Source organism: Strix uralensis, chromosome 32, assembly GCF_047716275.1.
Source record: "Strix uralensis isolate ZFMK-TIS-50842 chromosome 32, bStrUra1, whole genome shotgun sequence".
Lineage (NCBI taxonomy): Eukaryota > Metazoa > Chordata > Aves > Strigiformes > Strigidae > Strix > Strix uralensis.
This window is the reverse complement of record NC_134003.1, coordinates 3,073,458-3,101,457: the sequence shown is the minus strand read 5'-3', so window position 1 is coordinate 3,101,457 and position 28,000 is coordinate 3,073,458. Positions and strand designations below refer to the sequence as shown.

General features: G+C 59.2%; 1 protein-coding gene across 4 annotated transcripts; it reads left to right on the top strand.

The window, feature by feature from the left end:
• Nucleotides 1-5: 5 nt before the first annotated feature.
• PI4KB (phosphatidylinositol 4-kinase beta) lies at nt 6-27,994 on the top strand. 4 transcript variants are annotated; one of them, XM_074853379.1, is made up of 13 exons: nt 6-97; nt 485-603; nt 6,735-7,704; nt 17,948-17,992; nt 22,207-22,434; nt 22,890-23,117; nt 23,277-23,386; nt 23,707-23,811; nt 24,453-24,576; nt 24,654-24,919; nt 25,073-25,205; nt 25,485-25,605; nt 26,084-27,994. In XM_074853379.1, the coding sequence occupies exons 3-13, from the start codon at nt 6,763-6,765 to the stop codon at nt 26,263-26,265; spliced, it is 2,484 nt and encodes an 827-aa protein (XP_074709480.1). In that variant the 5' UTR covers nt 6-97; nt 485-603; nt 6,735-6,762; the 3' UTR covers nt 26,266-27,994. The 4 variants fall into 4 exon arrangements, with proteins under 4 accessions (XP_074709480.1, XP_074709484.1, XP_074709481.1 ...); XM_074853380.1 differs by having other exon boundaries at nt 9-97; nt 488-603; XM_074853383.1 differs by lacking the exon at nt 17,948-17,992.
• The last annotated feature ends 6 nt before the right edge of the window (nt 27,995-28,000 follow it).

Genomic DNA, 28,000 nt, shown 5'->3' with positions numbered 1-28,000 from the left:
GGCGCCGCGGGCAGCCCCGGCCGCCGGGGCCTGCGCCAGCCCCCGCCGCGCCGCCGGCCCGGCCCGCTCCGCTCCGCCCCGGCCCGGCCCCGCGCAGGTGAGCGCCGCACCGGGACGCGTTGGGTCCCCCGAGGTCTTCCCCGGCACCCCGCGGCCTCCCTCGGAGCCGTCCGTCCGTCCGCCCGGCCCGGGCCGCGGCGGCACCGTCCCCCCCGGGGAGCGGGGGGTGTCTCCCGGGTCGGTTCTGCCGCCGCTCGGGGCGGGGGGGGGTCGGTCGCCGGCCCGCGCCCTTTACCGGGGAGCTGTCGCCTCCTTCCCCTGGGCCGGGCCCCCTGGGGCTGCGCGGGGCTGGCCGGGGCCTCTGCCGCCTGCCCCGGGCTCGCCAGCACCGGCGGCCGGGGCTTTGCGGGCCGAGAGCGCCTCGTCGCGCAGGAAAATCATCTTTCCTCTTTTTTTTTTTTTATTTTGTTCCTTCCTCCCTCAGCAGCAGCCGATCGTCCCCGGAGCCCCGCGGAGCCGCTGCCCAGGATGAGCCGCCTGCGCTGCCCCGTGCCTCGGCATCCCGGACCGGAGACGCGGCCGCGCGGGATGGGATCGCCCCAGGTACCGCTGCTTGTCCTTCTCGTCCCCGGGGACGCAGGCGACAACCTCCACCAGCCCCCGGTCCCGCTGCGCCGGCGGGGGGGACACACCGGCCTCTCGGGCTCCGGGGCCGGCCCCAGAGCGCGGCCCCCCTCGGGGGTGCGGCCGGATTCAGTGTCGCAAGGGCCCGGGCTGAGACTTTTTCAGCCGGTTCTCCCCGCGCCGTTAGACTGTCACTTCTGAGGAGGCTTTGCCAACCCCCCCGGAGCCATCTGGTGCCCCTCGTGCTTTGTAATTGCCTAAAATATCTACTTAAAGACCGGAGATATTATGTAACGCGCTCGGCTGGTGGGCTGCCGAGCAGAGGTTCTGCGAGATACGCTTTGCCGGGGGTTAGTAATCCCGCGATGATTCCCCCCCCAAAACTTCCTGCTTTGAGCTGGTAGTAGCTTTAGGCAAGATAAATAATAACAATGATACTGAATCCCCCCTCTGCTGTCCCCTGCTCCTCCTTAACCCGTGGTGAAACTTTGCGAAGCAGCGTGGGGAATTAACTGGGCGCCGGTCTGGGTGGAAACGCCGCTCTCCAGCTCTTTGACCCAGCGCTGCTGCCGTCCTGCTCTCGGCGCTGGCTGCAAGAGGCTTTTCAGCGCCTCTGAGGTTTTTAACTCTCCTCGGGGACTTCACCGCTCTCTGCGCGAAGCGGCGGCCGCACCGGGGGCCGCCCTCGGCTGCCGAGGGATCTGCTCCCGCAGAGTCAGCCCCGGGCCGGGGGCTCTGCTCGGTGTGGAGAATAGTCTCTGAGTTCTTGCTTGGAAATCCGAGCGGGATTTCGGTCTGTGCCGCAGTCACGGGCTCCCTAAATCACAGGCGATTTGTCAACACGCAGCTCGGGGTCTGCGCTTGGCTCGGCAGCTCGTGGAGTCCGCGCCGGGGACGTGGGCTCCTGCCTTTCCTCCTTCCATTTTCTGTCGCATCTAGACAGCTTATTTCAAGTGACGCTTTAGAGAAAGACTCAGACATGACTGTGGGTAACAACAGCAACTTGAAATAGTGAATTTGCATATATAAACGAGTGTGGGAACGTTCGGGTGCAAAGTACCTTGTGATGACTGGGAGGAGGAAACTTCCCATGGTGGCCGTGCCAGCGCGGCTTGCTTGAGGCTTTGGTGAGCGCGGAAGCAAGTTGCTGGGGTGGAAGGGTTTGTCCTCGCTTGCTCAGGATATAATTAACGCTCCTCAGGGGTGGAGAGGTGCGAGGGAAGAGGACAAAAGGTTGGATGTGTTTGTGTGAGTAACGTGTGGGATGAGGCGCAGCTGTGGTATGTGCGGAGTGGGTTTGCGAAGGGCGACCCGCCTGCTGCAGCCGGGGAAACCTCCGCGGGGCTGGGGCGCTTCTCAGCGACGCTCAGAGGTGAGAGGGATTCTAGTGCTCTCGCTATTATTTTTTTTTAAATGGGGAAGTTAATTTATAAGTAAATCACTGGATTTAACTCCTTCCCGTGGGGCTGTATCATTTGTGGAGGAGGAAGGAACGACGGAAGTGCTGGCGGTGCGGTTTGGGGGTTGTCAGGCTGCGGCTCTTCCTCTTCCCTGCGCCTCCGTCCCCTCTGCAGCGCGGGAGGCGGAACAGCTTCCTAGGAAAGATGCCACGGAGACAAATCATAAATAGTTTGACGCGGATGGACGTTGGGAGTAGGGAGTTAGCAGCATCTCCCTTAAGGAGCCAAGAGGCCGAGGAGTGCTGGGAGCCGTTCTTTGATGCGTCGTGTGGTTCGTCATCCTCCTGCTGCGTCCTTGCAGCGTGGCTTTCGTTTTATTCCAGGCTTGGGGGCGAGTCGTGCTGCGCTGTGCGAGCCCCGCGGTTGTTGCTGTTTCGGACGCGCTGGCTTGGCCCAATACAACTCGGCACCGGGATGCAGAGTCCTTCCAGCATCTTGGAGGGGCTGAGCCGGAGCAGAGCGCTCCTGGGTCCCGTCCTGCCGGAGCTGCCGAGCGGTGCCGAGCGGTCGGTGAGCCCCGCTGCGGGGCCGGGCACCGGGATGGGTTTTAGGAGCCGTGAGGCGCGAGCTCAGGCCGCCCGCGGCGGTTCCTTTAGCTGATGCCGTTTCTTCCAGCAGAACGGTGCTCGTAACTGCTGTTTTGTTAAGAAAACCGCTGGTCCAGTGGGTGGGGGCTTTGACGTCCCGGTTTGAGGCACCGATTCAGCCGAGAGGAGCTGAACTTGTCCTCTGCTCGTGCTGCTGCTGCCCAAGCGAAGGCTCCCGGGGGCGGCTCCGTCCCGAGGCCGGACGTGTGGCACTTGCGTTGGATGGAGGAGCCCGTCCCGTCTGTCTGCGGTGCCAGCGATCGCTCAGTCGCTGTCTCATGGCCTCTCGTTGCCCTTTTCCCTGAAAATTCACCTTTTTTGCTCTCCCTCTGCCATTTGCTCCATGTTGTGTGTCCTTCGAGATGGAAGCGGTGCTGCTCCCTGAGAGACAAGTTGCCCAGCAGTGCCCCTGTGCAGCCGGGGCGGTCTACGGGCAGAGTTTGTCTGGAACCTGGCGTTTTATTTTTTTTGAAGCAGAGTGAGACCCTTGTGCTGTGCAGAGGTTGAATCTGCTTCAGCCGGGTGTGAAAAATGGGTGGGAGCCCATCCGTGTCGGTGCCGGGTCTCTCCTGGAAGGGGGTTTCAGACTTGGAAGAGGGCGCAGCATACCCCAGGAAGAATTATTTGTCCTCGCCTGGGCGGTGCTGGCAGCACGCCCCTGTCTCCCCCGCGTGCGCTGCGTCGCTCCCAGACCCTTTGTGCCTCAGTTTCCCCAACCCCTCAGCTGTCAGCTCCTAAGTTGCACTGAGTCACTCTGTTCGCAGCGGGTCCGGAGGGGCTTTCCGGGGAGCAAGGGCTTTCCCCTTAGCGGGGTGAGGGGCACCCACAGGACGTCCTCCTCCGGCCCCCGGCGCCGCTGCGATGTTTTCTGCCCCCATCCCGACTCCTGTGGCCTTCCCGAAGGCACAGCGAGATGTCGGAGGCCGTCAGTGCTGAGCAAAACAAAAAGTAATGCAGCGTAATAGAGACCAGATGTCTTGGTGAGGCTTCATCCTGTCCTCCTGGTTGTTTGCCAGGGCTAATATTTCTTATTCAAGTCAGGCAGGAGCGAGACTTTTTTTTCCTGTAAAGCCCCAGCTCTGTTCCTGTAGATCTCCCTCGGCTTTTGTCCCTTCCTGACGGAACCGTGCTCTCGAATCGCTGCCCCGACACGCGGCTGCTCCGTCGGTAGTTTCTGTGCTAATAGGGGCTTCCCTTTATTTCGTATTTAATCACCGACTTCAGGGCCGTTCCACCAGAGAGAGACTTGGCCCGTTATGGCTGTGGGTGGAGGATGAGCCACATGAATTCAGCTCAGCCTGTTTTCCAGACTGGATTGCTTCATTGTGTGCAGCTGATGGGGTTTTCATCCCTGTTGAGACCAGCGATTTGGAATAGGGGAGTTATGCTGAGCCTCGAGAGGTAAATAGTGCGTTGTGATACGTTTAACAAGTGTGAGTCACGGAAAAACGCGGAGAGGTGCGGGCGGCGGGGGGTGAATTCCCTCGCTGGGATTTTAGGGAGCTTTAGGAGTGGAGACGTGTCCTTGGCGGGCTCCGGGCGGCCCCGGGATGTCACCCAAGAAGGTGGCTGTGTATGTGTCGGGGGGGTGGGGCTGAAGAGCAAAATAATAATGAAAAAAAGCAGTGCGCGGATTTAAAAACAAAAAAAAAAGGCAACGCATGGATTTCAAAGCCGTGCCTGCGGCGCGGAGGTAACCCCGCAGGCCCGTGGGTGGATTTATCTTGCGCAGTTCCTTAATCCAAGTTTAACCCACTCAGCAGTTGCGAGCTCTGGCCGGCCGGTGCCTCCGCGGTGCGGGGCCGGTGCACGGGGCCCCTCTGGGCCTCGCCGGCCGCACGAAGGTGCCGAAGGATCGGGGCGTTTGGAAGTGGCTCCGCTCGCGCCGCGGGCACCTCGGAGTCATCGGGATACCTTGCGTGAGTAGGTCGGGTTGGATCCAGCCTCTCCCGCGGACGTGGAGGAGGCTTAACGCCCAGAACTGCAGCGTGCGCCGTCATGCTGCACCAGGCTTCACCTGCGCGCCCCGTGTTGATGGGGAGGGAGGTTTACTGGGACCCTACGGGCTTTTTCTCCCTGTACAGCCCAGCGAGGAGGACGTCAAAAGCGTTTCCCTGCGGCGGATAAACCAGTCGGGGCTCGGAAAGCCCTCTGCGGGCAACCAAGCCACCCGCGATCGCAGGCGCTTCTGCCCCCGGCGTGTGACTGCGGAGCCGCGTCTGGGGCTCCTGCAGATGCCACCGGTAAATTTTTTTTAATTTTCCATCAGTTTGTCATCCCAGTTGTCTTTCTGCGGACGCTTGAAGGACCCCGGGAGTGCTGGCACGAGCAGAGCTCTCTGCGACTCTGCCTTGGACCCGGCCCCGCTCCGTGCCTCTTCAAATCCCGCCGCGCCGAGTTACGCCGAAGGATCTCCGTTTTGCCGGTGTGGTGTTAATTTAAAAATTAGATCGTCTGGATTTTTGTGGGGCAAGGCTGGGCTCACTAAGAAGGAAAAACAACTTCCTTCAGCTCGCAGGGTCTTTAGGATCTAATGACCACAAATATTTGAAGCATGCGGGATTTGTACCGAAGGGAATGGCAAGCACAGAGGAAAACGTTGTGTGTTGCTGCCGTGCGGACGGGGTGAAAGATGCTATTCATATCGCTCAGACTGCTGAACTTTGGTCAGGCTTTTTTCACCTCGTAGTTAGAGCTTAAGTGCTTTGAAAACAAGAGGAGGAAGCCGGTCTCTGGGAAGCGGCGCTCGCATCTGGACACGCCGACCTCGTTTTTACTCGGTTGGAATTTTCAGAAACGCCGTGGGTTTCCGCGCCCCTTTCTCCCGCGTCGGGAGCTGTAATCGCTTGTAAAAATAAACAGAAAACAAGGTCATTAAATTAACGGGGAAATATCTCGTTGCAAGAACCCACCGGCGCAGCCTCTGTGGGCAAAACGGGCTGGGGGTCGTTGGGGAACCGACAGGCAGAAAATGGTTCAGTGAACTTCTTTTCCAAAGACAGTAATTTTTTCCACCGTGCTGGACGTGAAAAGCAGGAGGGAATTGGCAATCTGCTTGCAGTGCTTAACGTTTGTAAAAGGCATTGTGCCCTTCTGCTGATCACGAGCTGTCTTGTTGTAGCGTATGAGCAATAAAGGGAAGCAGTCAGAGCCGCAGTAATGATGTTAGATTGAATAGAGTGCCTTATTTTATTTTTAGAGGACGATTTCACTTGGCACTGGCCTTCTCTATTCTTGCTGGTTATCTATAGAGAGGCACCGCTGCTCTTTTTATCGCGATGGGAAACCGGGAAGTGCGCTCAATCCTTCATTTATCTTATTTTTAAGCCGTAATTAAGTGCTGATCGTTGGTGAGGATACGGAATCTGGGCAGTAGCGTCTGGACTTTGAAAACAGGGACCTTGTTGCAACAAACTTGGTTCTTGCTCCGGCTCTCTGCTCGCCCATCGCCCGGCACCGGCGGAGGATTTCGCCATCGGGGCGCCGCGTGCCGCCGTCGCTCTCTGTCCCGAAGGGGGGTTAAATGAGCAAAAGCTGAGCACGAGGGATAAACTTCATCATCTCCGCAAGGAGCAGGGCCACTGGGTCCGCCCAGCCTGTGGCCCTCCAAGCCCAAGCCTTGCAGAACTCCGCTGAGGTGGAGACCATAAAGCAACCTGGTTATTTCTTTTTTTCCCCCCTCTCTCTTTCTCCTTTTGGCTTGCTCAGTTTTATTTATCGTCATGGTAACAGGGAAATTTTGTGTAACGGCTGATAGATGCTCACAGCTCCCAAGTCCTGAGTGGAAGGGGCACCGAGAAGACCTTTAAAACCCAGCGGGACTGGCCGGGCGTTGCGCCGGGCCGGCTTGCGTTGCGTGAGTTGCCTTGGGACACCTTCCCCCTCTAGACAAAGGCTTTTTGAACAGGTTTGCACCAAACCTCGTCTCGCCGCTCGGTTTCCCTTGAGGTGTGTCCCAGCGCGGATTCCTGTTTTCCCACCTCCGGGCTGGCAGCAGGTCTCCTCCTCAGGTTGTGTCCCTGACTCTTTTTTTTTTGTTTTTTTTGTCTCGTTTTCCTTTCAGCTTTGAGGTGTGCAGACCCGCCACTGCTATGGGAGACTCTGTTGGAGACCCAGCCCGAGGGACAGGCTTGGAGCAGGCGCCCGGCTCAGCGCCCCAGGGGAATGGCGGGACGTCGCTCAGCGTCATCACGGAAGGCGTCGGGGAGCTGGCAGTCATCGATCCCGAGGTGGCGAAGAAAGCCTGCGAAGAGGTCCTGGAGAAGGTCAAGTTGATGCACAGCGTCTCCTCCGACAGCTTACTGAAACCGGCCGATGGCGGCGAGGCCGAGCAAGCCCCACGGACCGCGGTGGATTTGGCCAACGGAGACATTGGGGAGGGCTGTGAAATCAAGTGCTTGGACGATCCGCCTGGCACGGCCTCTAAGATCCAGGAGGAGGACGAGACCACGGCCAACACGGTGAAAACCGCCCGGAAGCGGCAGAAGAATAACTCTGCTAAGCAGTCCTGGCTCCTCCGGCTCTTTGAATCCAAACTCTTTGATATCTCCATGGCCATTTCATACTTGTACAATTCAAAGGAACCTGGTGTGCAGGCTTACATTGGGAATAGGTTGTTCTGCTTTAGGAACGAAGAAGTGGACTTCTACCTGCCTCAGCTGCTGAACATGTACATTCACATGGACGAGGACGTGGGGGATGCGATCAAGCCCTACATCGTGCACCGCTGCCGGCAGAGCATCAACTTCTCCCTGCAGTGTGCCCTGCTGCTGGGCGCCTACTCCTCGGACATGCACATCTCCACTCAGCGACACTCCCGCGGGACCAAGCTGCGGAAACTCATCCTCTCAGACGAGTTGAAACCAGCTTACAAGAAGAGGGAGCTGCCGTCGCTGAGCCCGGCGCCCGATACGGGGCTGTCTCCTTCCAAAAGGACTCACCAGAGGTCCAAGTCGGACGCCACCGTTACCATCAGCCTGAGCAGCAATCTGAAGCGCACAGCCAGCAATCCCAAAGTCGAGAGCGAGGAGGAGGTAATGCCGGGGCTCTCCAGGGCTCAGCCTGCCTGGGAAGGGATGGCCCCGGGGCCGAGCTCGGGCGGTCGGTTCTCATCTCATGGCTCCTCCTTTACCGCAGCTTTTTTGTCCTAGTTGCTGCAAATGATTGAAGTTTTGATTCCCGTGTCTCTAAGCAAACTGACAGGTGCTGGTGGGTCACTTGAGGGTGCCGGGACTCCGGAGGGGAGGTTTCTGGGTGCGAGGGGGAGGGAGGGCGTTCGATGGCTTCAAGGTAAGGCGGAAAGCTGGGTCAGGAGGGCTGAGTCGCTTCCTACGCTGCTCAATTCCCACACGGTTTGGGCACCTCGGCCAGTGTCTCCGTTTTGCAATCTGCAGCCATCTGATCGCTGCTGGAAACCTGATTTCCTCCTTGTCCTGACTTGTTCAGATTTAGCAACGATGAGGTTTATTCGCGGGTGGAAAAGGCCCTGGGCAGCTGGGAGCTGGGAGCAGGAGGAGGTAAATCCCATCAGCTCCGGCGTCCCAGTGCCCTGGCCAAAACGAGCCTCTGGTGCACGCACCCTCCTGGCCGTAGGGCCGAGAGTCCGTGGCTGCCGTCCCGTGCCGAGCTCTGCTTTGGATTTCCATCGTCTTTCCGCAGCTCCGAGGCGGTGGAGAGCTGGGCTTTCCCTGCTGGAGGGGCTGGAAGCAGAGGGGACGCTTCCAGTTTCCAGGGTTGGGCGCTGATGCGGTTTAATGCCAAAGCAAACGGCAATTAAACAGGTGAACTCGGGCGTGTGCGCGGGACGTGTCTTCCAAACCCAAATAGCTCCCGCGGGCTTCGCGGCGTTTGGTTTAAGTGTCAGAAAGTTATCGGCACAAAGTTGCTTTGGCTTTGGGGCTGAGCTGCTGTGTCGGTGCTCGCTGGAGAGTGGTTTTGCTTGAGCAGGATTTCTCCCAAAGAAAATGCAGATTATTCATTTCACACGTCTGCTGACACGGAGACTTTCGGAGCAGAAGGATGAGCAGCACCCTTGGTAGCGGGGACGCAAGGCTGGGGGGAAAAGAGCTGGAAATGGAATTTTTTTATTTTGCTGCTTTGTTTAGAAGGGCTGATGGTTTTTAGCGTGAGCATCAGCCTGAGATGGTGAGAAATGCAGGGCTGAGGTGGGAATGCCGAGCGGGGGGGGAGGACGGAGGAGGTGAGCTGGTGCTAAATGCAGATTTTATGAGCAGTGCTAACCAGATCGGAGAAAAGCAGCATCTCTTCCAGGAGTTAAGAAGTTGAAACACTCCCCCGGGGAGGTGGTTCACCTCTCCAGCGGGGATGGCTCAGCGGGCTCGGAAATGGCTCGTAAAACCACAGTAGCAAAGGTTGGGTCCCGGCGGGGCTTCGGCAGCCGTTTGCCCAGCTCCGCGCAGCTCCTTTTCTGGGTCATCCCTGTGCCTCGTGTGGATGAGACCTGGAAAGCCGCCTTCCCCGCGGCTCCGTCTAGACATTCGAGATCTCGTGACTGTTTTCGTAACGGTGGAGCATTTCTTGGCTTTCCTGCCTTGCCTGAGATATTCCCCCTTTCCCTCAGCTCCGCCCGGGGTTGTGAATCGTCGGAGGGGGCTGCGTGGTCTTCTACCCATCTGCCGGGTTTGGGGAAGGCTCCTTTGGATACGGATTTGAAGGAGGGTTTGGAGGTGTGAAGCAGCAGTTGTCTGGGTTGGTTTCAAGTTAAAACCGCCCTGTCCTGCTCCCCGCAGTTCTTGGGCGAAAACCCAGCCGGGAGCCGGGGTCGTGGCATTTGCCGATGGGTAAATGAATCTTTCATGTCTCAGCCCATCGGCTGCTCGATGGAAAACAACCGGCTGGTGGAGAGCAGGACGTGCCGAGGCCTCTGCTCACGCTGGCTGCAGCTTCTTGAATAATGGAAACCGAAGCTTTACATAAATGATGGATGAAAGCAGCGCTGCAGAGTTTCTCTTGGCAGCGTTTGAAACGTGTTTTGATCCAGAGGCCGGGCAAGCTGTAAACGGTGCACGGCAACAGGGATACTCCAGGCGCCGTAAGAACTTTCCTGGCCTCCGAATAGCCCCCGCCAGCTTCCTGGACCTGTATTATTTTAAGTGCTGTTATTGCCTCCTGTTTGAAACCAGCAATCCCCTGCAAAAAGCTGCTTCCCTGGAGCTGGCCAGGTGGTGGTGGGGCCGGGAAGTCTGGGGTAAATTCCAGCAAATTCTGGAATTCACTACTTTAATCTACAAGTTGCTTGGTCCAGGAAGCCCGCAGATGTCTGAATTGTGGTGTGCTGGGTCAGCTGTAGCTTGTTCCCCAGACTTTCTCAAACTGGAGATTTTACAGCATTAAAATCTCATGTCTGCTCCTCTGGGAGTTACTTTATTCCCTTTATGCTGTTGTGTCTCTGCTGCCAGCGTCCGTGCCATCGAGCCGTGGGTCGGGAACCCACTCCTGCTGTGCCTCCCGAGAAACTTCTGTTTCTCTCTTCGAAAAAAAATTGCAAAGTGTAAAAGCCAGAAGTCGTTCGTCTGGATTGGGGAAGGCTGCGATGCTCGAACGTCCTTACCGAGCGCTGCCTGCAGCGCCTGCTCTTGCGTTGGCCTCGGCCTGCAAACTCGTCCAGCGTTCGACTGCGCATCTCTCTTTCCAGTCTTTTTAATGAAAAAAGCCGGGTACAGCCCAGCCGGGGGTAAAACATGACATTTCTTCAGCTCTCCGTGTTGCTAACGCCGCGTTCCCGTGCGCTGCCAGCGTGGGGCTGGTGTGTGAACACGGAGAACTCGTCGGCTGCTGCGGATGGAGCCAAATCAGCCGGGCCCAGGGTCAGTCCCGGAGGAGGAGGATGGCCCACCCATCCCTGCAAGACTTGTGGAAATGTCCTGCAAGCTCTGCCCGTGCCGGAGGCTCCGCAGCCTGCGCAGGGCTTCTCCCGGTCAGGGTTTCCCACATCCAGGCTTCGTCTCCCCTTCATAAGCCGCTTTTTAGCTCTGCCGAGGAGGTGGTGGCACCATGTTCCCTCCTCAGCAGCACCCCTCTGGGTCTGGCTGGGTTATTTTCCCATCAGTCTTTCCTCCACTGAACAATTTTGGGGTTATTTTCCCATCAGTCTTCCCTCCACTGAACAGTTTTGGCCTCTGCTACATTTCCCGCAGGTCACCTCCTCTAGACCTCTGGGTTTTTATTTCTCCTCTGGACCTTTGCCCGTTGCTCCACATCTTCCCTGAAGCGTGGTGCCAGGTCCTCCCTGTTTCTAGGCTCTTAAAGGTGCCTCTGTCCTTTGCTGCAGGTCCTCTGCGAGGGCCTCCGACACCAGCCGTTCCCGGATTAGCTGAGTCAGACCCAAAGCAGGTATTAATGCTGCTTAAGAAAAAAAAGTCTGCATTTTTTTTTTTTTTTTGTTTAGAGCGTGGTGGGGGATGGCTCTTAGCAAAGTCAGTAGTCGCTGCTGGGACGAATCCGTCCTCGCCCCCGCGGTCGCCTGCAGCTGTGGCAGTTTGTTTCTAGAGAATATTTCTTCCTGCCGAGGTCTTTATGTTCCAGGTGTCACTTCATGCTGCGCAACCACCATAATAATGGGCAGGAGAGGTTTTATTTCAAGTGCCGTTCGCATTGTGGGTTTTTAATCCTCACCGGGTTATGCATCTGTAACGTGATTCCGTGATATGGTTCTGATGGTATAAATTTATTTTGCATTTGTTACTTTTCAATTAACACAGAGGCCTGCAAAGGAAAAGCTGCAGGCTCAAAGCTCACGTTGTCTTGTGTCCCTCCGGCCCCGGGCGGACGGGCTCAGCCTTTCTTCCAGCCCCGGGTTCCAGGGTGGGGGTTGTGTTTTGCCGGTGTCCAGGTGTGCCCCGTTCTCTGATCCACTTACAGACAAAGGGTGGATTAAATGTGCTGCGGCTGCTCCGCACTGAATTTTCCACCTGAGCAACTTGAGACCTGGAGGGGAGGAACTTGCCGTAACCCGACGCTGGGGCAGGGAGCACCGGTCAGCGTTCCGCTGCGGGCGCTGGTCCGAGGTGTGGTGGTGGGTGTCCGGGCTGCACGCTCCGCTGGGATGCCGCAAGGACGGGCCGTGGCCGGGATCCCCGTGCTGTGGGCACGGGGACAGGTTGCCATCCCAGCGCTGTGCCCTGGAGGTGCTTTGCTTCTTTCTTGCCTGTGTAAACGTTAAAGCTCTAAGATGGGTCCCTCGCTGCCAGCAGTGATGCTGCTGAGTCGGTCCTGGGCACGAACACGGTGGGGCTGGGCTGGGGGGGCTGGTGAAACCCGGCTGGAAACTGGCCACGGGTGGGCCATCGTGCCTGGCTCCCCGGGGTCTCGGCAGGGCTGCAGGCAGCGACCTGGAAACAGAACCTCACCCAGGGCAGAGCTGCTGCTTAAATGTCAGTAAAACTGTTGGTGGCTGGGCCGGGCTGCCAGGAACACCTTGATCCAGCCTGGAGATACCTGCTGGGGTGAGGGAGGGCTGAGCTGGGAGCAGAGAGAGTTGTCTGGTGACTGATCGCCTCCGTTTTAGCGAGCTCTACAAACCTCAGGCCTTGCTGGCTCCGGGGGGGTTGGTTTTTGATAACACCTCCTCCGTAAACCGACAGGCTTTGCTGTAGAGGTGCAGCGAGGCCTCGCCAGCGTCCGCCCCGGGGGGTTTGTTGCACAAACAGGTTGTGCTGCCTCTGCAGCAAATGCCTCTGGTTCCTCCCGGCACCTTAAGCCCTCCCCAGTTCCCTGCTCTCATCTCCCCCACCTCTGCAGGGATGGACGAGGCCCCCCGGGCTCTGCACCCCCCAAGCTGGGGCTTGGCTGAATTGGCATTTTGGGGGGTGAGCTGGCTGCTCTGTGCGCCCCTTCGCCCTTCTCACGGGCTGTTGCTTTTGGAAAACACTTTAAAGGTGAAACCCTGCGCTCCGAGTTGAAGCCGAGGCTGGTTGTGAGCGCTCTCACTCCCCAGTTTTCCTCTCTGGCAGGCCGGGCTTCGCCCCAGTTGCCGATACGTGGCCCTTTATCTCCCCCACGAGCCGCGCTCCCCGGCGTGACCCCGGCGGCCCTGCCAGCGTGGCAGGGAGCAGCGCAGGGTGCTGAGAAATCTGGGGCCGAGGTGGCGAGTCCCGGAGCTTAAGAAATATTAATATTAGGGCGGATGCCTCAAACTTTATGGCTGAGACTTTGCACCTGGATGGAACAGGGAGGATGCTCCCCGTGCCCCCGCTCTGCCTCCCACCAGCGTTTCAACTCCTGAAGCCACAGAGGTGGGAAGAATAAATCAGAGCGACTGCCTGGAGAGGGGTGGCTCATCCCTCAGATCCCTTCAGGAGCTCAGATCAAGGTTCAAAATAGGCAGAGCAGGGGGGGAAAACCAGCTTTTTTTATTATTTTTTTTGACCAACTGGATTGAAGCCAGCTATTTTTAAATGGGAACGGCTTGCTTTAGCTGCGAGCCTGCACCCAGCGCCTGCTCAGAGCCGGGCTGGTGGCCGAGGAGCCGGGCAGACTTGTGTCTCCATGCGAACCGAGGTGTTTGGCTGAACTGGTTCTACTAGTCAAGTAAAAAAAATTTTAATTAGAAAACTGCTAATTGAATAATCAGTTAAGAATCTAGGCTGGCTGCCGGGAAGGGAGCGCTGGAAATGGCAGCTGCTTAAATGCCAGCGCCTCGCTGTTAACTCGGGGCCATGGCGTGTGGGTGGTGGTGGAGGAAGAGCAAAGCTTTCACGCGACGCGAGCGCTGCCCACGGCGTGGGGGTTTATTTTTTTTAACAGCAGCATCAGCGTTCTCTTGAGAAACGGCAGTGAGGGTTTATATGCAAATCTGTTTACGTCTGCGTTTCTGCACAGATTCGCTTATCAGAGGGTGTGTGTGCGCTCGCAGGCGACTTCTGGATTTCAAAGCTGCTTTTTATTCGAGGTTGCCCAACACATCTGACCCTGGTCTTTCACTTTTTAGCCCCCGTCCCCGCCCTGCCTTTGCCAGTCGGGGTGTGGAGGAGCATTGGCCTTTTACCCCTGGAACTGCACCCCCAGCAGCACCGGCGAAGGTGCGTTTTCTGGCAGAGCTTGTTTCCCCGCCGCGATAAGAGCAGCGTGGCTGCCGCAGAATCGGTCTCGATGCTGTCGTGGCAAACCGCTGCGAGGGCGGCGCTGCACGGCCGGCTCTGACTTGGGAGGTTTTGTATCTTTTCTGCATCGTCCCTTTGGATTTGGTGGGGTTCCTCTGCCTGCCTGCAGCCACGTGGCCCCGGTGACAGCAGTCGCTCAGGCTGCAAAGCCTGACTCCTCCGGGCACCCAGTTGATGGCTTTTAGCTAAAACTTCCGCATTTCCCCGTAACACAAGCAGTGCTGGTGAGGCGTTTGCCTCTCGAGAGCTGTCTTGATTTTAGATTATCTTTAAAGATACGAACCACTGCCATCCGTAATACCTGCCTTAGTTGAGCAGAGTCTCCAGCCAGTAGGACGGAGCCCACGCCTTCCTGACTGGTGGAAAGCGATGTCAGGCCAAAGCGTGCCGAGCTGCTGCTTTACAAAGAGATGAGGTTATTTTTATTGGTGTGACGGTACGTGTTTACTGGGTAGAAACTTGTGCTGAATGTTCCTACATCTTAAGAAAGACCAAGAATTTTAGCCTTAAAACCCCAAAGCAAACCCTGCCGAGATGGTGGCGGTGGATGAGCCTTGTCCCCGGCGCAGGGCGGAGCGATGGGTGAAGAGCCGGCGATGGCCACGACCGGCTGGAAACGCCGCGTTGCACCTACATCTCGGCTGAGCCCAGGGTACTCAACGTTCAAGGCTTCTTGTTTCCCGAGTGACAGATCTGGAAACTTGCCCACGCTTGGCAAACGGCTCATCCATATGTCGAGTTTGCAAGGGAGAGGAGTCGTGCTGCTGGCACCCTTTGAATGTGGTTCGTTTTCCCGCTCCTTCCAGCCCGGTTTCCCAGAAAAATGGGTCTCGTGCGATCCTGGTCTCCTCCAGCAGCAAATTTTGAGGCATCAACCAAATGCTGCAGAGAGGAGAAGCCAGAAACGGGCCAAGTTTCTTTATGTTTTACCGAATTAGCTGCTTTGTGGAGGTTTGTGCCCCTCGCTGATGCCAGCCAGCATGTCCCGAGCCGAAGCCGCCCCCCAGGTCCCCGACAAGGGGACGTGTGAGGTGTCGAGGTGTCGCAGGAAGCCTTGGGGTGGCTGGAGCTGTTGTGGGGGGAGGACGGTTTGGGGGACGTCAGATGCATCTGGAGGAACCCAAACTTCGCGAGGTCTGCTCGCGCAGCCAGCTGCTCCCTGTTGCACTTTTTTATTACAGTTTGCTGCCTGGCTGCTGTAAAACTACCTGACCTCTCTGGGGAAATCATCAAATACTGAATAGCGACCCCGAAAATGTCTTTCCTTGGGTGGCCAGTGGGTCCGGTTGCCCCGCTGTGTCCCGGGGCAGAGCCGTGCTGCCGGGAACGTGGGGAAATAGGGAATGACCGAGGCCCTGGGGGGCTGCAGTGGGTCCTGCTGCAGCCACGTCCTTGGGGTGAAGCAGGTGGGTTTAGGCCAAGCTCTGCCCCAGCTTTTCCTGCCCTGCACCTCGCCGTCCTTCAGAGTTGGGGAGCGAAGCTGCCCGTGAAGTGATGTTGCTGGAAGCGCAGGCAGGTGCGGAGGAACCGGCTCTGAACGTGTCCGGAGCTGCTGAGATTATGCCAGAGGGTTAGACGCTAAGCAGAAAAATAGGATGCGCTGAATTCCCCCTCCAACTTGGTTATTCCTGTTCTCCGGAGCCAGGCCTCGTGCTGCGAGCAGGTTTTGTCGCTCACGCCCGGCGTGGCGAGCCGGCGATCTGAGCCGCAGCAGATTCCGGGCCCTCTCCCGAGAGGAGGTTAAACAGGCGACGGCCGCGCTCCGCCTGCGTGCGGCTCGGGGACAGACCCGGAGCAGAACCCGCCTTGGCCCCCCCTCCCCGAGCCGCCTCTGGCTCATTGTCTGCGCGACGGCGCGAGGCCGCCGGGGCGGCAGCACGCGGCTTCCCGGCACCTCCAGCCCGGCCCTGGCCTCGTTGTGCCGCAGCCGGAGGAACCGGCGAAATCCCGGCGCGGGTGCCCTCGGGAGCTCAGAGCCCGCGGTGGCGGGTTGGGGGCTCCCGCGAGCTGGAAGCTCGGCGTCGGACCGCGGCCGCTGCGGGTTGTCCTGGGGAAGAGCAAAGTGTTGACGGCTCGAGCCGCGGGTCTGCGGGGGGGTTCGGATACGGCAGCGGGACTTAACGCGGCCGGTTCGCGGCGCCCCCGTCTCCGCGGGGAGGCTCCTGCGGGTGCTGCAGGTACTTCTGGGCGCTAATTACCTCCTCGTTTGAAGGCAGACCCTTCGTTTAGGCGGGTTAATGCACTGACACCTCAAATTCACCGAAGGGCTTTGGTTTAACAGCAGCTTTTGCTGAGCTGCCTGATGCCTGCCTGGGGGTCGCCTCCAGCTCCTCTGGTTGCAATTTTCAGAGACAGCAATTTTTTTTATAAAGTTGGTAAATAAATTTTTAAAGGTTTCCAGCGGGAGTGAAGAGCTAATGGCTCGCAAAGCCGTCGGGGAGCGGAGGCTGTAGACAGGGCGCGCTCCTGCGCCGGACAGGTTGTGTGTGACCTTGATTTAAGACTGAAATAAAAATGAGGAGCTCAAGTCCTAAATCTGAGAGGAATTGGAAAATTCTCCCCTGATCGTTGCAGACTGGCACGGCTTTAGTGGAATAGGCTGTGCTCAAAAATGTACCAGGGACGGGGTCCAGCCCCGGCTCAGCTCGGCAGGCGCCGGCGTCGTGGCTGCCCGAGGTGGAGGGGGAGCAGCCGGTCGTGGGTGAGAGGTGCCTCACGGCAGAGGACGGCTGGGTGCTGCGAGATGAGCTTCCAAAATCGTGTTTATTTTAACGGGAGTTGAACTGGGCGAAGCGCGTCCGGTCGTTGGGTTTGAGGTGGCGGCTCTCGTTGTGCCTACGGGCAAGTGTGGCACGATGGTGTTTTTAAAAGCTTTTCACTCACCTCCCGACGGCTCCGTCCCGCAGCCTGATCCCGTGGCTGATCTCCTGGTTAGACATGTGTTATTTACAGCAAAACGCGAAACTCTGACCCCAAAATACCTTGATTTAAGACCCAGTGAGTGCCTGGGAAGGAAGGCAGCGGCTTGAGCCCACGGCAGCCTCCAGGCTCCAGGTATTTTTTTTCTTGGTGAGGCTTGTGGGGTCTCAGCGCTGTTGGGGTTTGTGTGTGGTCACACGGAAGCGATTAATGCCAACGCTGTTATTTCTTAGGGTGAGACTGAGCCTGCTGGAATTAATGTATCCCTGTAATTAACATACTAAACCCAGACCTGTTTGTTTCTTTTTGGGAAGTGAATTTTAAAACCAATTACACAGCAGTCTCAAGGGCGTGAAGCTCTGGTTTAGCTCTTCTTGGCATGAAAATAATGGATTTTCGGGCTCTAAGTGTGGTGCTGCTGAAATCATGGGATGGTTGGGGTAGAGATGGAAATCGCTGGTCAGGTGGCCGCACGGGGTGGCTTTTGGTGGCCGCAGGGATACGTGGTCGGTGGCTTGTGCTCGTGGTACCAGAGGTTTGCTTGGCCACGCAGGGATGTCGCTTCGTAAAACCACCCCTCCGCTGATGAAACGGTCTCGTCAACTTGACAATAGTTTAATTGTTGGGTTTTTTTAATCTTTAGGACAGTTTCCGTGGGATTAATTTTATCTGCTGAAAACGGAGGCTAAATCAGAGTGCAGGGGAGAAGAATAAAGGTGTTTGTTGGTGGAGAGAGGCTGGTCGCGGGGCAGCACGAGCATCCCTGCCCGCCTGAGCAGCTCCCGTCTCTGCAGCTGCTTTGGGCCAAGAAAGTCAGAGCCGAGACCTCAGTTACACTTCTGGGGTAGAAGAATATTTTAAAGGCTGTAAATGGGGAAAAATCTGAGGGTTTTACAGGCATTTAGCGCTAGGATCTGCTGTTGAGCCCTGCTCCCTGTTTGGTACCACCATGAGCGGCCGTGGCCAGGGGAGGCTCCAGGTTAGATCCGTGAGATTGTCGTGTGACCCTGGAAGCGTCACGTGCCGGCGTAGGTGCCGCTTCCCAGCCAAGAGAAAAAGGCAGCAAAATTATGACGGGATGGGGGAAAAAAAAAAAAAAATTAAATGAAAAGTGATGGTTGTGAACCTGGAGCTAAACTATTGCTTTTTCTCCCCCTCTCCCTCCTTCCTCTCTCTCCTTTTAAACAAACACCACCACCCAAAACTGCCAACAAACCCCCTTTCCTCCGTTTCCCAGGAGCTCTCCTCGAGTACGGAAAGTCTCGATAAGTCACTCTCTCCCGTAAGTGGCCCGTTTTGTTCCTGCGCCCGGGCTGCCTGCCTTCCCCGCCACAGCAGCATTTCCTCTCTGCCACGAAAATACTAAACCCCGGCACCCGGCGATGCACCGCCAGCAGCTCTGGTCCCCAGCAGCCCCCCCCAGTGTCTGCACCGCTTGAGCCCGCGGCCAGGGCAGAGTCAGCGTGTCCCCCCCCGCCGGCACCGTGCTGGCCGCCTCTCGTGCCGGGGTGGCGGCGGTGCCGCCGTCGGCTGAACGTTTCCTGCTTGTTCAGCGGAACGCCGGCGGAAAGGGAGCTGTTGGGCAAATTCGCTTGCACCGGTTTGGCTAAAATAAAGCAGAAAACCCCCAGGGGCTGGGGGGTACCCTTGGGTGCTCATTTCCCCCCTCAAAAAAAGGCAGCGAGGGAGAGAGAAACCCTCGTACCGCCGGCGAACGGCGGGGGCAGGGGAGGGACTTGGCTGATGCTGCTGATTTCGGTCTGAGCAGTCGCTGACCTTTGCGTGGCGGCGTCCACAGATGAAAGAGGAAATGCTGTTTCCTTGAATTTTACTTAAAAGTTCTCTGCCAGATGGGATTTAATTTGCTTTTTCCACGAATCATTATTCTTCCCCTTCTGTGTGTTAAACTTTGGTCTTTCAATCAAAACCCAGCGTTTCCCTAATAGAGTGTTTTGCTTTCGAAATGAACCTTTTTCATTTATTTATTTGTTTTCAATCAATAGCATCTTCCTCATCTGTGTTGTTTTCCTGCGGTGGATGTGTGTTCTCCGTCTGGGATTCCCAGTGGGCTTCCACACGTTGAATATGTAGTCCATGATCAAAAGCACTTACCCGGGCAGCGGTGCCTGGCGCAGCCCCCCTCCTCCAGGACAGGGTTTGGGGTGAATTCCAGCCTTTTTAGCCTTGACAAAGAGCTACGAGGGCGTCCCTCTGGGCCTTCCGAGGGAACGTCTCCCCACCTTTAACGCCCGGCACGGTGCGGGCAGGAGTGTTGATGCTGCAGCCGCGTACAGACACAGGGCACGAGGCTTTTACCCCGCAGAGACTCCTCCTCTCATGTTTTATAAATCTCCAACTCCACCGTTTTTGAGAGGCGCGAGGGACGGCAGGACGCTGGGGCAGCCGCGGGTGCCGGCGCTTGGGTGGGAGGTAGGACGCCAGGCTCCGAGTCCCACTTTGCCACCCGACTTTAGGTAAGTCGCTTTGTTTTTCCCCCTCCTGCCAGGCGCAGGCAGCGACGTCTGAGGCTGGGCAGCAGCAGGGCGCTCGGTCCCAGGGCGTCGGAAGCGTCCGCGCCGTCCCCCACCTGCGGCGATGGCGGCTGCCGTCACCCCATCCCCTCGACCGTGCCACCCGTCTGGCCGTCACCCGGGGCCGGGCGACCGCTCCCCCTCCCCGGGGGCAGGAGACCTTTTCTGCCAGGCTTTGCAGAGCCAGGGTGTTCATCCGGGGCGGGTGGTTACTGCAGCAGCTGGGCTCTTTGCTCACATTGCTGCCAGGTTTATAAACCCCTGCAGACACCTGCACCGACCTGAACGGTCGCGGCGTTTATAAACGGTGCCGGGGATCGGTCACCAGCACCGACGCCAAAATCCTCGTGGCAGGCGCCTGAGCTAAAGGGGCCGGGCAGCAGCTCTGCTCCTCCCCGCTGAGGAGTTTCCAACCCCGAGCAGATCAGGTGGGTCTCACTCCCGTGGAGCGAGTGGCCGTGGGCAGCAGAAATGGGGGGTGGCCACGATTTTGCTGTCTAAAGCTCTGAAATGGCCAATTGTGGTGGTTTGAGTGGAGCAGAGGGGGGACGTCAGGGTGAAGGTGGGCAGAGCAGCAGAAAACACTGGGGCGGCCGAGGCTGGAAGCGTCCATGTGAACCCACTGGCTCTGGAGAGGCTTAAACCTCGCGGTGGCCGCGCAGAGCGACACCGGCCTCGACCCTTTGCCACGTCGTGACACCTCCGGCACCGCCCCGAAGCCGTCGGCCGAAGCCGGTCCCGTACCCGGGAGCAAATCTGTGTCATCGTCCCTGGGACGTGGGGAGAAGGACACTCCTGGAGCGTGTCTTAGCAAAACAAAAACATGAAGCCCTGCCTAACTTAAGAGCAGGAATATTTTTTTTTCAAAGCGCTGCCAGTGCGGTGTTTTGCTGTAGTAGGAAGTAAACGGTAAAAAGTAAATATTTATGTTGGCTCAGAGCAACAGAAGGATCCTTCGGGTGGTCGGATGAGGGAAGAGCATCTCCTGTCCTCCCTTCGCTTGGCTTCAGGACCGTGACATTAATGAGCCGGGGCCAAAGCAGCTCCCGCAGCCCAGCTTTGTGCAGCGATTCAGGCGGGCTGGAGACGGCGTTTCCTGCGACGGCTCGGGCCAGGGACGGCCCCGGTTCAGCTGAGGCCGTTTTCCAGAGCTGCTGCTCCATAACAGGATGCGAAACTTCCTGCGCTGAGTCCCCGATACCAGCGAAGAGCGGAGCAGAGCTCGGTGGGACGCCTTTGGAGCAGGACGGGATGGGGGGGACGTTCCCCGGCCGCGTGTTTTGGGCCAGAGGAGCCAAAACCTGAAGGTTTTCAACCAGAGCGTGAACATCGGAGGGACAGAACCGGTCACGGAGGCGACGGGTGCTCCAGGGTCGGGACGGCTTCGCTCCGCTCGCTGCGAAACAGGGAGAAGGTGCGTCAGGAGGTGCTGTGGGATCCCTGGAGAAGAAGGAGCTTAAAAACCACCTGTGCTCGTGATGCCCCGATCGATACAGGCCTGAGCCAGGAGCACTTCACTTGTGGTCTGCTCCTGCACGTGGGCACCTGCTCGCCTGGGCACAAGCCCAAATTCCCACCAGCGCTTCTCGGTAAATTATTCTGCTGAGACAAGTAATTCCCAGAGACCTCGGGGTGAGCGAGGGGGCACGGGGCTGTTTTGGGGACAATATTGACTACGTGCCAAACCTGGATCCGGCATCAACCCGAGAGCAGAAGGCCCTTGGAGGAGCAGGGACGTCGCAGCCATGAGGGTTCGATGGGAGAGGACAGGAAGAGGCATCGGAAGGGGCAGACCGTCTGTTGAATATTGTTCTGTTTTTTGCAGAAATTGGATTAAATGCAATTGAGGGAAACGGTCCCGGAAATCAGAGAAGCGTTGGGGCGCAGGGTGGGCTGGGTGGCAGGAGCTGAGCCAGAGCAGGGTCCGGCCAGGAGCAGGCGCTTTCCAGCGCGTCGGGGGACGGAGCATGAGCTGGTGCAGGGTTTTAAATCTTTATCCTCTGCCTGGTCGGTGAGAGCGGCATCGCCGCGTTAGGTGCTGTGCGAATGCTCCCTCCTGGCCCGAGGACGCCTCTGCTGCGCTCGCTAGCGAGGTGGGCAGGAGAGCAGAGCACTTGGGAGGAGAGGACAGCGCTTACCCCTGAGCTTGGCAGGATTTTTGACGTGGACTACAGATACAAACGATTTCCCACCTGCCCTTCCCCAAAAGGGAACCACCAGACTGATCCTTCTCCTCTTTTCACCATCCCTTTATTTTGCTGTGCAGCCGTTCCCGGCTCTCCGACGTTTTCCTTTGCTTCCTTTCCTCACGCTCCGTAGCTTTTTGCATGTGCATTTCCAGCATGATTGTACAGTGAACACTTTGCAAGTTTAATTCTGCATCTTAAATGGCAAAATCAGCCACAATCGTTTGTTTGTTCTGATTTAAAAGCTTGAAAAAGTCGAGCAGAGAGCTCGGCTTCAGCTGCGGGGTGGCGGGGGGGGCCCCTGGGTCCAAGGCGCTTCCCGAATCGCAGTTTGATCTTTGCAAAATGGTTGGATTGAGCCACAATCGAGGCTTCGGGGGAGGCTACAACAAAAGCCAGCGCTGAGCCGGGGACGAGGCCGCTTGATGCTCCCTCTGCCGGCTGCAGGCTCTGGGGGGGAGCCGGGGGGCTCTGGGGAGGGGGGCTCTGGGGAGGACGCTGCCTCCGCAGTTCTGGGCCTTTCTCACAGCACAGCGGGAGGGAAAAAGGGCTTTGATCCTGCCCTGCTCTGCTTCCGGATGGTGAGCCCAGCTCTCCGCTCCCGGGAGCATCATCCGAGAGTGGGGAGGAGGGTGGGACGGGCAGAGCCTCCTCCTCTATCCGGAATTTATCCCGGTGCTTTTAGACTGCGGAACCTGACTGCAAAACCACCAGCGTCTTACCAACCTGCTGCCTTTGTAACGCTCTCCCCCCACCCTCCTTCCCTAAACCTTTTTTAGCCTGTCAGACTTGCCCCCGAGAGAGAATTCATCAAGTCCCTGATCGCCATCGGGAAGCGCCTGGCCACTTTGCCGACCAAAGAGCAGAAGACCCAGCGGCTCATTTCGGAGCTGTCGCTGCTGAACCACAAGCTGCCGGCGCGCGCCTGGCTCCCGACGGCGGGCTTCGACCATCACGTCGTGCGGGTGCCCCACACCCAGGCCGTCGTCCTCAACTCCAAGGACAAGGTACGAGCGGCCGGAGAACAGTTTTGCCTCGGAAGGGCAGGTTTTTGTCCTCGGCACGGCCCCCGTTTGGGTTGTTGAGCAAAATAAACGTGCTCAGGGCATCGGAGCAGGGTCCCCCCTCGCAGCCCGGCCGCTGCCACGCGGCGCAGGGGGTTGTGTCGCTGCTCCAGGGCTGGGAGCAGCGGGGAGAGGATCTGTGCAGGCAGCTGGGAGGGGGGGAAATACCCCTGAGAATAACGGCCCCCTGAAACGGGCGCTGTAGGGGGTCACCGGGACGTCCAGCCCTGCCCTGGGTGCTGTTCCACGTCTAGTGAAAAGCACCACTTTGCCCCCAAAAACCATATGCCCAAAAGAAAAAGCATCACCCTGCAAGAGCAGAGCGTCGTGCTCCCTCCTGCAGCTGCCTGCACTCGCAGGGACTGTTCCCCTCTCACGCTTGGTTTTGCTCCCCCCAGGCTCCCTATTTAATCTACGTTGAAGTACTTGAATGTGACAATTTCGACACAGCGAATGTGCCCGCTCGGATCCCCGAGAACCGCATCCGGAGCACCCGCTCGGCCGAGAACCTCCCCGAGTGCGGGATCACGCACGAGCAGAGGACCAGCAGCTTCACCACCGTCCCCAACTACGACAACGACGACGAGGCTTGGTCCGTGGATGATATTGTGGAGCTGCAGGTGGAGGTGAGGCGCGGGGGGGCCGGGACGAGCCCTCCCTGGTGCTGCCGGACGCTGCCGGGGTGGGACGGGAAGCCCCTCGCAGGCGGCGGCGCCGTCAGAGATGAGCGGGAATCGCGTTTCAGCGGCCGCCACATCCCGCCTCTCGCCCCTTTCCCCTCCCAGCTGCCCGAGATCCACACCAACAGCTGCGACAACATCTCCCAGTTCTCTGTGGACAGCATCACCAGCCAGGAGAGCAGGGAGCCCGTGTTCATCGCCGCCGGAGACATCCGGTGAGGCTGGCGCGGCCAGAGAGGCCCGGGCGGTGCCTTCACTGGGGTGGGTGATGAGTTCTGATGCGAAAAGGACGGGCTGAGAAATTTCTCTGCTAAATTCCCGGAGAAAAAACATCTGCACGGGTCAAGGAGGGGCTGTGCAGACTCAGCAGAGACGCTCCGGGCTGGCGCGGCCGCCGGCACCTTTGGTTCGGGTTTTTGGGGTGAACCCACGAGCTTTGTAAAGTGCTTTGGGTCGCGGCGGCTCTGGGTGCGCCGGGCGATGCCGCTTTCTCCCTCAGCAAAGGGTTTCGCTGCCTAACGGCTCCGTCTTGCAGGCGGCGGCTCTCGGAGCAGCTGGCACACACCCCCACCTCCTTCAAGAGGGATCCCGAGGACCCGTCGGCCGTCGCCCTGAAGGAGCCCTGGCAGGAGAAAGTCAGGTAGGGCTGGAAGGGCCGCGCCGGCCTCGGCGCCGCAGGGACTTTGTCCGGCCCAGAAATCCAAGGAAGTTGCCCTCTGATTTGGGCAGGAAATAACCGTGGCCTCGACGTCAGGCCCTGCTCAGCCCCAGGGTGGGTGTGTTCGGGGCGCGGGGCAGCGGGTGTGCCGGGGGAGGGAGGGCAGGTTTGCTGCTCCTGCGTTAGGCTTTGAGGGGCTTTACCAGGTGTTTATCAACATCCTTTACATCAGAAGAGTCTGACCTGTCCCAAAATAAACCCGTTGGGGTTCCGGCTCTTCGAGTTCTACATCCAACCCCCAAATTTCAACTTGAACAAGAGGGAGAACCCTCAGCTCTGTAAATTTGGGGGTACCTTGTCCACGTTGTTCTGACGGAGGGGCTGGGGGATGCGGGGAGTTGATTCCCTTCTGCTGTTCTCGGGGGTGGCTTGTGGCTCAGGTGAGATTGGCACCGTGCTCTGGGCAGCTCCGCCCTCCTGGGCCCTGGAGCTCATTCTGCTGCTGCCCCGACTGAGCCTTCCCAGAGGTCTTTCTTTGCGCCGACCCCCTGACAGGAGACCTCGGGGCTGACTCTGCCCCCCCGCCCTCTCCTCACGCTCTCAACCCTGTCCCTTCCCCGCAGGAGGATCCGGGAAGGGTCCCCCTACGGCCACCTGCCCTCCTGGCGCCTCCTCTCCGTCATCGTCAAGTGCGGGGACGACCTCCGGCAGGAGCTGCTCGCCTTCCAGGTCCTCAAGCAGCTGCAGGTGAGACGGGAGAGGGGCTGCCCGCGGGGCCCACGGCCGCCCTGGATCCTGAGGGATTTTCTCGCTCTCTCCCACAGTCCATCTGGGAGCAGGAGCGCGTCCCGCTCTGGATCAAGCCATACAAAATCCTCGTCATCTCCGCCGACAGCGGCATGATTGAACCAGTCGTGAATGCTGTGTCCATCCACCAAATCAAGAAGCAATCCCTGCTGTCGCTGCTGGATTATTTCCTGCAGGAACATGGCAATTACAACACCGAATCCTTCCTGACGGCCCAGAGGAATTTCGTGCAGAGCTGCGCCGGTTACTGCCTGGTGTGTTACCTGCTGCAGGTCAAGGACAGGTGGGTCCCTGCGCCGTGGCCGCGTCTCCTGCTGGGATTCATCATTTTGTCCCAGGAGCAGCCGGGACATCCCGGGAGCAGCGAGTGCTGCTGCTCCCGGGGCCGTGCCCACCATCGCACGGTTCCATGCGGCGTTTTCCCTCGGCGGCGCAGGCACAACGGCAACATCTTGCTGGATGCGGACGGGCACATCATCCACATCGACTTCGGGTTCATCCTCTCCAGCTCCCCCAGGAATCTCGGCTTCGAGACCTCGGCCTTCAAACTCACCACGGAATTTGTGGATGTGAGTGAGGAGGGGGCGCAGGGGCTAGGGGTGACCCCACGGTGTCGGGGGCCCCGTGGAGCCTTTGGCAGCCGGGTTGAGGCCGCGGCAGCTCTCGGGGCCCGGCGGGGGGTGGGAAGCTGCCGGTGCTCTCTGCAGCGTGGGTTCACTCTGAGAAGTGAAATTCCCTAAAACATCCCGTCGTGCCCCCGCCGTTGCCAGTCCCTCTGCTCCGCACACGCCGTTGTCCCGCGGTTTCTCCGTCCGCTGCCCTCGGCCCACGCAGCTTCTCCCTTGCAGGTGATGGGCGGCCTGGACGGGGACATGTTCAACTACTACAAGATGCTGATGCTGCAGGGGCTGATCGCGGCCCGCAAGCACATGGATAAAGTTGTGCAGATCGTGGAGATCATGCAGCAGGGTGAGGGGACCCAGAGCTGCCCCGTGCGGGTCCGGCTGTGCAGAGCTTCGCCCAGAGACCCTCAGCGAGGGCAGGAAAGCTGGTGGGGTTTGGAGGGCGCCCGGAGAGGCTCTGGGCAGCCCCGGGAGGGTCTGGGGGGTGCACGGGGAGAGCTCCTGGCCCAGGGAAAGGGGTTGGGGGACGCTGGATCCCGGGAGGGGTGAGTGCTGCGGGGTGCCGAGGGAGCGTCCCCCGACCCTCCTCCACACCTCGCGGGGTGTGGGGGTACCTGGGCCACGGGGACACCCAAAACACACCCAGGGAAGGGGGTTGCTGTTCCCGCGGCGTGGGAGCAGGCCCTGACCACGCGGTGGTGGGTTGTAACTGACCCCACCGCCAACCCGTGCCGCAGCCCGGCCTCGGAGCCCGCGACAACGCACGGACGGGGACGCCGAGGGGCTGCGCTGAGCCCCCTCCCTCTCTCCCTCCCTCCCTGCAGGGTCGCAGCTCCCCTGTTTCCACGGCTCCAGCACCATCCGCAACCTGAAGGAGCGTTTCCACATGAACATGACGGAGGAGCAGCTGCAGCTGCTGATCGAGCAGATGGTGGACGGCAGCATGCGCTCCATCACCACCAAGCTCTACGACGGCTTCCAGTACCTCACCAACGGCATCATGTGACGGCCGCCGGCCTCCCGCTCCCCGCGCGGCTCCGCGCCCGCCGGCTCTTGGGCCTCGACGGTGGAGGCCGAGTCTCAGCGTCTTCCCGGGGCTGCTTTTGCCAAGACTCCTCAGCAAAATGAAACCAGGAAAAACCAAGCGGTCGCAGCAGGAAAAAAGGAAAAAAAAAAAAAATCCCACTCCTGGAAAAAACAAACTATCCAAGCGCAGCGGATGATGCGGTAACCGTCGCTGTCACGCGAGCGCGGGGTGCGGCGGCCGCCGGGCGAAAGCCGGCGAAGGGTCTCGGGATGGGGGGGCAGCACGCACACACACCCCCCCCCCCCCCTTCCTCCCGCCAGTGTTAGCGCCCGTTGGTTCCTGTGAACTCGCCCACAATCTCATGAAATGTTTTAGGACCTGGCGGGGGGCGGGGGGGGGGGGGGGGGGGGGGGAACGGACGGACACGGGCCTGGCCCCCACCCTTTGGTGTCTGCTGTGACTCGAACCTTCCGCCAGTCCCACACGAAGGTCACACACACACACACACACACACACACACACACACACACACCCCCTGCCCGGCCCCGCATGTCGTCCCCCCCCCACGGCCTCAGCCTCGCTCCGCTCCCCCCTCGGCCCCTCCTTTGTTTCTCGCACCCCCTTTCCCCTCTCTGGAAAGCTGAAGCCCCCTTGGCCCGGCACGTCCCGCAGCCCCCACGGCTGCTGCGTCAAGGGCGGGGGGGGGTGTTTCCCCACGGCTGGTGCCCCCCCAGGGGGGTTGGCACAGCCTCGTGCTCCTTCCGAGCGTCCTTTTTTTTTTTTTTTTTTGACTCTGTTCCAGGAATTTGGGACTGTGAAGCTTCACACACCCCGACACCCGCCCCCCCCCGCTCCCATTGCAATAATTTCTGGCTGCTTTTCCTCACCCTGAGTGTCGGGCAGGGCTGGGGGGGCTGCGGCTGGGCTGGGGGGGGGGGGGGCGGATCCCCTCCCGGGGGCGCTGGAGGGAGCCTGGTGCCTTCCCGGGGTCCCCAGGAGAAGGAAGGAAAGGGTGGCGCCCCCCCCCCCCCCCCGCCCCCCTTCTCCAGCCCCTTTCTTGGCTTTAAGAGCAGCACCCCCCCTCCCTCTGCCCCCCATGTGCCCCCCCCGGCTCAGCCCGTCCTGCTGGTCAGATGGTGACACCCCGAGTGTTGTTCCCTGCCCCTTGTCCCCTCCGTGGCCCCCCCCTCGCCGGCCCGTGACCCCGGCTGTCCTCGGTCTCTTTGTTTAGCACTAATTATTTGTCATGTTGATTATTTAGCATTAAAAAACAAAAAATTCTATTTTAAAATGCTGGCTGCCAGTGGCCAGGAACCAGCTGGGGGCCGGGGGGGAGGGGGGGGGTGTGTTAATCGGGGGGGGGGTCCCCATGCCAAGGGCACCCTAAAACTGTGGTCGCGGGCACTCACAGACCTCATTTGGGGGTTCCTCCCCCCCCCCCCCCCCCAGCTTCGCAGCGGGGGGGCCCAGAGGAGCCCTAAGGCCCCTCTGGGGAAGCAGGGATGGGAGGGGGGCGGGGGGGGCACTCAGCCCCTTCCACCCCCATTTTGGGGCAGGACCAACACTGTTGTGGTGGGGTGGGGGACACAGGCCCCCTCCCGGGACACACGCGGGGCCAGGTAAGCAAGACAGGGCACAGCAGGGGTTAAACCACTAAAAGTTTAATTAATTGCATTATTACTACAAGAATAAAGGATACCTGAGAGCCTCTTGC